This window comes from Myotis brandtii, unplaced genomic scaffold, assembly GCF_000412655.1.
Source record: "Myotis brandtii unplaced genomic scaffold, ASM41265v1 scaffold22, whole genome shotgun sequence".
Lineage (NCBI taxonomy): Eukaryota > Metazoa > Chordata > Mammalia > Chiroptera > Vespertilionidae > Myotis > Myotis brandtii.
In genome coordinates, this window is record NW_005358249.1 from 159,319 (window position 1) to 169,372 (window position 10,054).

A 10,054-nucleotide genomic window follows, 5' to 3' on the forward strand; every position below is an offset into this window, starting at 1 on the left:
CCATGAACACAGTATGTTCTTCCATCTGTTTATGTCTTCCTCTATCTCTTTTTTCAGTGTCCTGTAGTTTTTCGCATATAAGTCTTTTACCTCCTTAGTTAAGTTTATTCCTCGATATCTTAATTTTTTTGGTGCGATGGTAATTGGGATATCTATTTTAGTCTCTCTTTCTGTAAGTTCACTATTGGTGTATAGAAATGCCATAGATTTCTTGGCATTAATTTGGTATCCTGCTACATTGCCAAATTCATTTAAGTCTAATAATTTTTTGATGGAGTCTTTAGGGTTTTCTATGTACAGTATCATGTCATCTGTGAATAAGGACAGTTTTACTTCTTTTCCAATTTGGATGCCTTTTACTTCTTCTTCTTGTCTCATCTCAAAGGCTAGTACTTCTAATACTATGTAGAACAGGAATGGTGAGAGTGGGCTTCCCTGTGTTGTTCCTGTTCCTAGGGGAAATGGTTTTAGTTTTTATCCATTGAGTATGATGTTGCCTGTGGGTTTTTCATATAAGGCTATTATTACGTTGAGGTATGATCCTTCTATTACCACCTTGCTGAGAGTTTTTTATCAAGAAAGGGTATTGGATTTTGTCAAGTGCTTTTTCTGCATCAACTGATATGACTATGTGAATTTCATCTCTCAATTTGCTTATGTGATGTATCACGTTTATTGATTTGCGAATATTGTACCATCCTTGCATCCCTGGGATAAATCCTACTTGGTCATGGTGTATGATCTTTCTGATATACTGGTGGATCCAATTTGCTAAGATTTTGTTGAGGATTTTGGCATCTATGTTCATGAGGGATATGGATATTGGCCTATAATTATTTTTCATTGTGTTGTCTTTATCTGGTTTTGGTATTAGGGTAATGCTGACTTCATAGAATGAGCTTGGAAGTGTTCCTTCCTCTTGAATTTTTTGCAATAGTCTGAGAAGGATAGGTTTTAGTCCTTCCTTGAATGGTTGGTATAACTCCCCTGTGGAGCCATCTGGCCCCAGGCTTTTGTTTTCTGGGAACTTTTTGATGACTGCTTCAATTTCTTCCATAGTTATCGGCTTATTGAGATTTTTAGATTCTTCCTTATTGAGTTTTGGAAGGTTGTATTTTTCCTAGGAATATGTCCATTTCCTCCAGGTTGTCTAGTTTGTTGGAATAGAGTTGTTCATAGTATTTTTTAACAATCATTTGTATTTCTATGGGGTCTGTTGTTATTTCGCCTCTATCATTTCTGATTTGGTTTATTTGGGTCCTCTCTCTTTGCTTCTTGGTGAGCCTGGCTAGAGGTTCATCAATCTTGTTTATCCTTTCAAAGAACCAGCTCTTGGTTTCATTGATTTTATGGATTGTTTTTGGTCTCTATGTTATTTATTTCTTCTCTAATCTTTATTATCTCTTTCCTTCTGCTCATCTGGGCTTTTCTTGTTGCTCTCTTTCTAATTCTTTGAGTTGTAGAGTTAGATGATTTACTACCATTTTTTTCTTGTTTTTTGAGGTAGACCTGTAGAGCTATAAACTTCCTTCTCAGGACTGCTTTCATTGTGTCCCATAGAGTTATGATTGCTGTGTTTTTATTGTCATTAGTTTCCAGGATATTTGTAATTTCTTCTTTGATCTCATTGGTAACCCAATCATTATTTAATAGCATGCTATTCGGCTTCCAAGTTTGAGTTTTTTGGATTGTTTTTTATGGTAGCTTATTTCTAATATCATGCCATTGTGCTCTGAGAAGATGCTTGGTATGATTTCAATCTTCTTGAATTTGGGGAGACTTTGCTTGTGACCCAATATGTGGTCTATTTTTGAAGATGTCCCATGAGCACTTGAGAAGAACGTATATTTTGTGGCTTTGGGGTGAAGTGTTCTGAAGATGTCAATTAAGTCCATCTGATCTAGTGAGTCATTTAGGATTGCTGTTTCTTTGCTGAGTTTTTGTCTAGCGGATTTATCCAGTGATGTCAGTGGTGTATTAAAGTCCCCTACTATGATTGTATTGTTGTCGATCTCTCCCCTGATATCTTCCAGGAGTTTTCTTATGTATGTGGGTGCTCCTGCATTGGGTGCATATATGTTTATCAGGGTTATATCCTCTTGTTGTATTGATCCCTTTAGTATTATGAAGTGGCCTTCCTTATCTCTTGTTATGGCCTTCACTTTGAGGTCTATTTTGTCGGATATAAGTATTGCTACCCCAGCTTTTTTTTCATTTCCATTTGCCTGAAAGATATTTTTCCTTCCCTTCACTTTCAGTCTGCATGAGTCCCTTGTTCTGAGGTGGGACTCTTGTAGACAGCATATATATGGTTCATGTTCTTTTATCCATTCAGCCACTCAATGTCTTTTGATTGGAGCATTTGTCCCTTTATGTTTAAAGTTATTATTAAAAGGTATTTGAAGTCATTTCTATTTTTGTGCCTGTGTTCTTTCTTACCTTTTTATTTCTTCTTTTTACAGATTCCCTTTAGCATTTCTTGCATTGCTGGCTTGGTAGTGATAAACTCCCTTAGCCTTTTTTTGTCTGCGAAGCTTCTTATTTCCCCTTCAATTTTGAATGATAGCCTTGCTGGATAGAGTATTCTTGGATTCAGTCCTTTGCTTTGCATCACTTTGTAAATTTCTGTCCATTCTTTCCTGGCCTGATGTGTTTCTGTTGAGAAATCGTTTGATAATCTGATGGGGGATCCTTTGTAGGTAACTCTCTGTTTCTCTCTTGCAGCCTTTTGCAGGGTCCTAGTTTGCGTCTGAGACCAGACTTGGTGGTGCTGAGGCCAGGATCCTAGTCTCAAGCAGCTCTGTTTCTCAAGATGGCATGGTCTCTGTGCCCGTACTGGCCACCTTGGAGTGTCTGCATTGGGAGTGGGGCTCCGCCATCTAAGACTGCCTGGTTTGGCAGCCCCTTGGAAGACCTGCAGAATCTAACTGTCCTTAGCTCATACACACCCACCACACACGTCGACACACTCCTCTATAGCTACCTCACACTCTTTCCCTCCCTACCTTCCTGCCGGTCGCCATCTTCTCTGTCTTTTTTCTATAGATCATTTTTAATAATGAACTACAACGTTCACTAATGACTGATGACTATCATCATGTTGCATTCATTTCCCTTATGTAGCTTACGCGCAGGTGCACCATTTCCCTCCACTAATACTAGCAGCGAATATTTTAGCAGCCAATGGCCACATCCTTAGTCTTGGACTGACTTGTTTGGTGTGCATAACAGAAAATATCTCGCTTTTGGAGAACAAGAAAAATGGATTTATTTGCATTATGCTTATTCATTTGTGCAGTTATTCAGTGTCTGGTAAGTCAGTGTTCAAGAAAAAATATTAATTTTTATTAAAATGTTTTATTATTTTATGTGAGTGATGACTCATTTATTTCAGCCCTTTGTATTCATCATGTCTCTATTGAAATAAACCTACATTTCTATGAAAATTGAAGTTTGTTTTGTTTTTGTTTTTTTGCGTCCCACATACACTTAAATCTTTTTTATTTGGCCTGTGTTAGCTTTGAGTTTGACATGCTTGTTCTGGAGTACTTATACGTCTTTCATAAGGTTCCCCAACAATTTCAGAATGAATTGAGCAAACACCACAATGAATGAAACACACACACCCTCTTGTGTGTGTGAGCTCCATGTGGCCATTTTAGAAAGCTTTCCAAATATAAAATGAAGTCCTGGAAATTCGTGACCATTTGTGCCATGTATTAAAAGAGGCAAGGAGGCCCAGCCGGTGTGGCTCAGTTTGATTCCGGGTCAGGGCACATGCCTGGGTTGTGGGCTCAATCCTAGTAGGGGGGTGCAGGAGGCAGTGGATCAATGATTTTCTCTCTCTCATCATTGATGTTTCTCTCTCTCTCTTAAATCAATAAAAATATATGTATTTTTAAAAGATGTAATGAGTATGTTTTGATTTTCATCATTGAAAACCCACTCCAGTTTTAGAATCATTTGCTGTGAACAATGGCTGTGGAAATACGTACCTTTAGCCTGGCTTCTTGCTGGCTTCAATAAGCCACAGGATAGCCCTAGCCCCGTGGTCGGCAAACTGCGGCTCACGAGCCACATGCGTCTCTTTGGCCCCTTGAGTGTGGCTCTTTCAAAATACCACGTGCAGGCGCGCACATACAGTGCGATTGAAACTTCGTGGCACATGTGCAGAAGTTGGTTTTCGGCCTGGGTGAGTCTATTTTGAAGAAGTACTATTGATATTTGGCTCTGTTGACTAATGAGTTTGCCGACCACTGCCCTAGCCAGTTTTGCTCAGTGGATAGAGCGTTGGCTTTTGGATGTAAGGGTCCTGAGTTCCATTCTGGTAAAGGTTACATACCTTGGTTGTAGGCTCCTACCCAGCAGGGGTGCTGGTCAGGGTAAGAGCAGGAGACAACCAGTTGATGTGTTTTTTCTCACATCGATGTTTCTCTCCTTCTCTCTTCTAATTTCTCTGAAAACCAATGGAACAGCCTTAGCTGGTTTGGCTCAGTGGCTAGAGCATTGGCCTATGGACTGAAGGGTCCCAGGTTCAAATCCAGCCAAGGACACATGCCTGGATGGCAAGCTCACTCCCCAGTGGGAGGCATGCAGGAGGCAGCTGACTAATGATTCTCTCTCATCACTGATCTTTCTCTCTCTCCCTCTCCCTTTCTCTCTGAAATCAATAAAATATTTTAAAAAATAAAAAATCAATGGAACAAATATCCTTGCATGAGGATTAAAATAAATAAACACATTTACCATTAAACACACACACACACACACACACACACGCACACAGTTACAGGATAAAGGGCTCATGGCTCCTGGGGCTCCTGCCCAGGGGGCCAGGTGAACATCACTGAGTGATTATCTGTTTCACCGCCCACACTAAGATGATGCTTTCGCTGGGTCCCTACAGAGACACGTCTCCATGGTTTTAACTACAAACATCATTTTAAGTAGCAACGCGGGGGTTTACAGCCAAGAAAACTTACTGAAATCTGTTTTAAATCTTCGTCTTGTACTAACTGGAGTGGATCAATAAAGGTTTCCTTGACGTTAATATCAAAGGATTCTTTCACCTCCGCCATCAGCTTCATAGCTTCTCCCATATCAGTCAGCGCGCTGCCTGGCACAGAAAAACAAATAAAAAGCGTTCCTTCACAGAGCACCTGGAGGTTGGCGGCACTATTCACTTCTTGCCCAAGGTATGTGGGTGATGGTTTATTTAACAAGGTCTTCACTTGGAAAAGAATAAAAACAAAAACTTTTTTTAAAACATATTTTTATGGATTTCAGAGAGTAAAGGAGAGGCAGAGAGAAACATCAATGATGAGAATCATGGATTGGCTGCCCCGTGCACAGCCTCCACACAACCCCGGCATGTTCCCTGACCGGTAATCGAACCGTGACCTCCTGGTTCATAGGTCAAATCTTAACCTCTCAGTATAATAATTATAATAATTAAAATTCTTTTTTTCTTGAAATATTGTTTATTGCATGTAATATTATTATATTTAAGATCATTTTTCTTGAATAATTGGTGTTTATTGCATGTAACATTATGTTTAAAATCATTTTTTTCAAGATATTAATGTTTATTAAAGGTAACATTATTATATTTAAGATCGCTTTTCTTGAGATATTAATGTTTATTGCATGTAACATTATTATATTTAAAAGAGCTTTTCTGGAAAAAAAAAGGAAAAAAAAGAAGAAACTCAACTGAGCCAGCCAGCCGGGCTAAAAATAAAAACTTTCTACATTTCTTCTCTACTTCCTCCTTTTCTTCATCAAACTTACCTGGCGGCTGACAGGCCGAGGCACTTTCCATTCTGGCCACTAGATGGAGATAAAGATCAATTTTTGTAAAAAAAAAAACCAAACCACAGGCCAGTGGTTCTCAACCTGTGGGTCTCGACCCCTTTGGGTGTTGAACGACCCTTTCACAGGGGTTGCCTAAGACCATCAGAAAACACATATATAATTACATATTGTTTTTGTGATTAATCACTATGCTTTAATATGTTCAATTTGTAAGAATGAAATTGGGGGTCACCACAACATGAGGAACTGTATTAAAGGGTCGCGGGATTAGGAAGGTTGAGAACCACTGCCCTAAGGGTTTTTAGAAGCTGCAGAACAAAGTCCCTCTTTGTAAACAATAAAAGGATTGAGTCCTCCTCTGGGCTAAGCACCAACAATGAAGATGACAATAGGAATGAATGAACATCTCATCTCAGCTTTTGCTGCCAGGTCCTCCTGGGGCCTCACCCTGGATCCTTCCAAGGGCAAGGCGACCTGATCCTCCCTGGTGTGGAGGAAGCCTGGCAGTGTCACACAGGTAGCTCCCAGCAGGGTGGGCAGCCATGCCCAGTGTGGACAGCGAAGGGCAGCTCTTCCTGAATGACCCCCAGTACCTGGGAAGCACCTAATCTGCATTAATTTGCAAGAGGGTGACCTCAAAGCTGTGTACAAGGAGGTTGCAGGTTCTCTTAAAAACATCTCCCGTGTAGCTCAGTGGGTAGAGCATCGAACTTCGGACCAGAGTCCCAGGTTCAATTTTGGTCAAGGGCACATACCAAGGTTGCAGGCTTCTCAGGTGGGCCCTGGCCCTGGTCAGGGCTCATGAAGGAGTCAACCAAGCAATGTGTTTCTCTCACATTGATGTGTCTCTGTCTCTCCCTCTCTCTTCCACTCTCCCTAAAAATCAATAGGAAAAATATCCTCAGGTAAGAATTAACAAAAATAAACAAACAAACAAAAAACCATCTCCCAGCCAGCCTGCATTGCTCAGTGGTTGACCATCAACCTAGGAACCAGGAGGTCACGGTTCGATGCCTGGTAAGGGCACATGCCTGGGATCTCCAGTAGGGGGCATGCAAGAGGCAGCCGATCCATGATTCTCTCTCATCATTGATGTTTCTCTCTCTCTCCCTCTCCTTTCCTCTCTGAAATCAATCCAAAAAGAAAAGAAGTGAAGAGAAAATAAAGGCTTTGTGTATAACCTACAGGTGACATGGGCCGACCGCCCTCCAGGACTTCCACACTCACCAAAGGTGGAGTCCTCGCCCAGCTCCTGGCCGTACTTGAGCATGCAGTTGCCCAGCAGGCCCTCTGGCTGCAGGCACCCCGGGGCCTTCCCCCAATTGTGGATCTTCAACATCGGGCTCAGCAGCCCCAGCTTCATTCTGTATGCTTTAAGACAGGGTCATTTGTAATTCCTTCAAGGGACAGGGTGGAGGGGCAGAGAGCATGCAACAAATGCAACCGGCAAGATTGAGTGCACCCTCGGCGACATGTCAGAGACCCGAGGTGCCAAAGGGCCTCAGTGACCTATTTAGTTTTTCCCATGATTGGCACATGCTTCACTCAGGTGGGTGCATAGTGATTGGTTGCAGAGTCACGTGGGAAACGGAAATTGTGAACACATTGCAACCAGCCTATATCAGGACCTCTCTCTCTCTTGCTCTTTCTGTCTCTCTTTCTCCCTTCCTTTCTGAAATCAATAAAAATATATTTTAAAAAGTAAATAAGTCCTAACCGGTCTGGCTCAGTGGATACAGTGTTGGCCTGCAGACTAGAGGGTCCCGGGTTCGATTCTGGTCAAGGATAGGTACTTTGGTTGCAGGTCCCTTGGCCCTGGTTGGGGCACCTGCAGGAGCCAACCGATTGATGTGTCTCTCTAACATAGATGTCTCTCTCTCTCTCTCCCTCTCCCTTCCTCTCTGAAATAAATAAAAATATATTTTAAAAACAAACCCGAAACCACATTTCATGATTGGGACCCCAAGGGCGTTGTTGCTAGATCACTTCAAGGAAGGGCCCAGCCGACATGGGTGGTCAGCATGGGTCACCGTGAATGGGCATCAGGACAGTTCCAGATATTGTCCCACATTACCTGGATTGGGCTGAATGTATTCTGTGGTTTTCAAAAGAATTTCTGTAACAGCTTTATTGGTGATATCTATTTTCTAAAAAAAAAATAAAAATATTTTAAAAATCACATAAAATGTTGGTGAGTGACAAACTGCAAATTCACAGGAAAACACACTGAGACATGATTTTCACCCGTAATAAAGGGAAGGAAACAGAGGACCTTGGCAATTCCTGGATGCTCCACACAGGTGACAAGGGACAACATCACAATCATTTCTGTTCAGAGTCCCAACATGCACCCTAACGGGTTTGGCTCAGTGGATAGAGCGTCAGCCTGCTGACTGAAGGGTCCCAGGTTCAATTCCAGTCAAGGGCATGTACCTTGCTTGTGGGCACATCCCCAGTGGGGGGTGTGCAGGAGGCAGCTGATCAATGTTTCTCTCTCATCAATGTTTCTAACTCTCTATCCCTCTCCCTTCCTCTCTGTAAGAAAATCAATAAAATATGTTGTTTTTTTTTTAAAAAAAAAGAGTCCCGACATGCCCTGACCAGGTGGCTCAGTTGGTTGACACATCATCCTGTACACTGAAAGGTCACGGGTTCAATCCCTGGTTAGGGTGCAAATAAGAGGCAATTAGATGTTTCTCTCTCACATTGATGTTTCTCTCTTACTCTCTCTCTTCTTTTCTCTCTAAAATCAATAAAACATATCCTCGGGTCAGGATTAAAAGAAACACATTTTAACTATACACACACACACACACACACACACACACACACACACACACACACATACTAGAGGCCTGGTGTGGGACATTTGTACACTGGTTGGGCGGGGGGGAGCTAAGCCCGGCCTGCACCCTTTCACAGTCCGGGAGCTTTGGGGTATATCTGACTGGCAGCTTCGGCCCACTGGGGGGGAACAGGCCTAAGCTGGCAGTCAGACATCCTTAGCCCTGCTGAGGAGGTGGGAGAGGCTCCCTCCACTGCGCTCGCCAGCCATGAGTCAGGCTTCTGGCTGAGCGGTGCTCCCCTGTGGGAGTGCACTGACCACCGGGGGCAGCTCCTGTATTGAGCGTCTGCCCCTGGTGGTCAGTGCATGTCATAGCAACTGGTCCTTCTGTCGTTTGGTCAAACTGCATATTACCCTTTTATTACACAAGATATTTTATTGATTTTAGAGAGGAAGGAGAGGGAGAGAGAGATAGAAACATCACTGGTGAGAGAGAATCATGGAGTGGCTGCCTCCTGCATGCTCTACAACTAGGGATCGAGCCCATAACCCAGGCATGTGCCCTGACTGGGAATCAAACCATGAGCTAGTTCATAGGTTGATGCTCAACCACTGAACCACACCAGTTCGGCTAAACACATTTAAAAAAAAGAGTCCCAACATACTTCCCCCATGCTTTCATATGCATGAATGTTCTGCATAACTGTCACAACAGAAATGTGAGGTGAGCAGGGAATGGGGTGTCACCCTGTGTCATAGTCAGAAAAGACGAACTTGCCCACCAGGCCCTCAGGCCAGTTGGATGGCAGCGCCAGGACCTGGTAATGCCCAGAGCTGTTGTGCCCAGAGGATGCAGCCAGGGCTTCCATGTGGGGCATCAATATGAACGCATCTGAGGAACTCTGCCCAGAAACACACTCTTGACTCTCCAAGGCGCATAACCACAATGCTCGGGCTATTTAACTGCTTGCCAAGACTACCCATCTTGTCCAGCCAATGTGCCTCAGTGTTTGACATCGACCGACCCATGAACCAGGAGGTCACAGTTTGATTCTTGGTCAGGGCACATGCCAGGGTTGTGGGCTTGATCCCCAGTGAGGGGCGTGCAGGAGGCAGCCAATCCATGATTCTATTTTATCATTCATGTTTCTATCTCCTTCTCCCTTCCTCTCTGAAGTCAATAAAAAAAATATATATATATAATAAAAGCCTAATATGCAAATTGACCAAATGGCAGAACAACTGGTCACTATGGTACGCACTGACCACCAGGGGGCAGATGCTCAACGCAGTAGCTGTCCCCAGCCCGCAGGCCGCAGGCCAGGCAAGGCGGTGCCAGCAAGGGGCCCCTGATCACCCTGCTGGTAGCCCATACATTGGTCCTGATCACTGGCCAGGCCTAGGGACCCTACCTGTGTACAAATTTTGTGCACTGGGTCTCTATTGTGTGTGTGT

At 43.1% G+C, this 10,054-nt stretch overlaps 1 protein-coding gene across 1 annotated transcript in view; it reads right to left on the bottom strand.

Annotated features, from left to right (window-relative positions):
- Positions 1–10,054, bottom strand: part of LOC102251599 (endophilin-A3-like) — a 165,913-nt gene that overhangs the window by 97,096 nt on the left and 58,763 nt on the right. Inside the window, exon 4 of the mRNA XM_014539505.1 lies at positions 7,889–7,961. Coding sequence (XP_014394991.1) covers positions 7,889–7,961 — 73 coding nt within the window. The remainder of the gene's footprint in view (positions 1–7,888; positions 7,962–10,054) is intronic.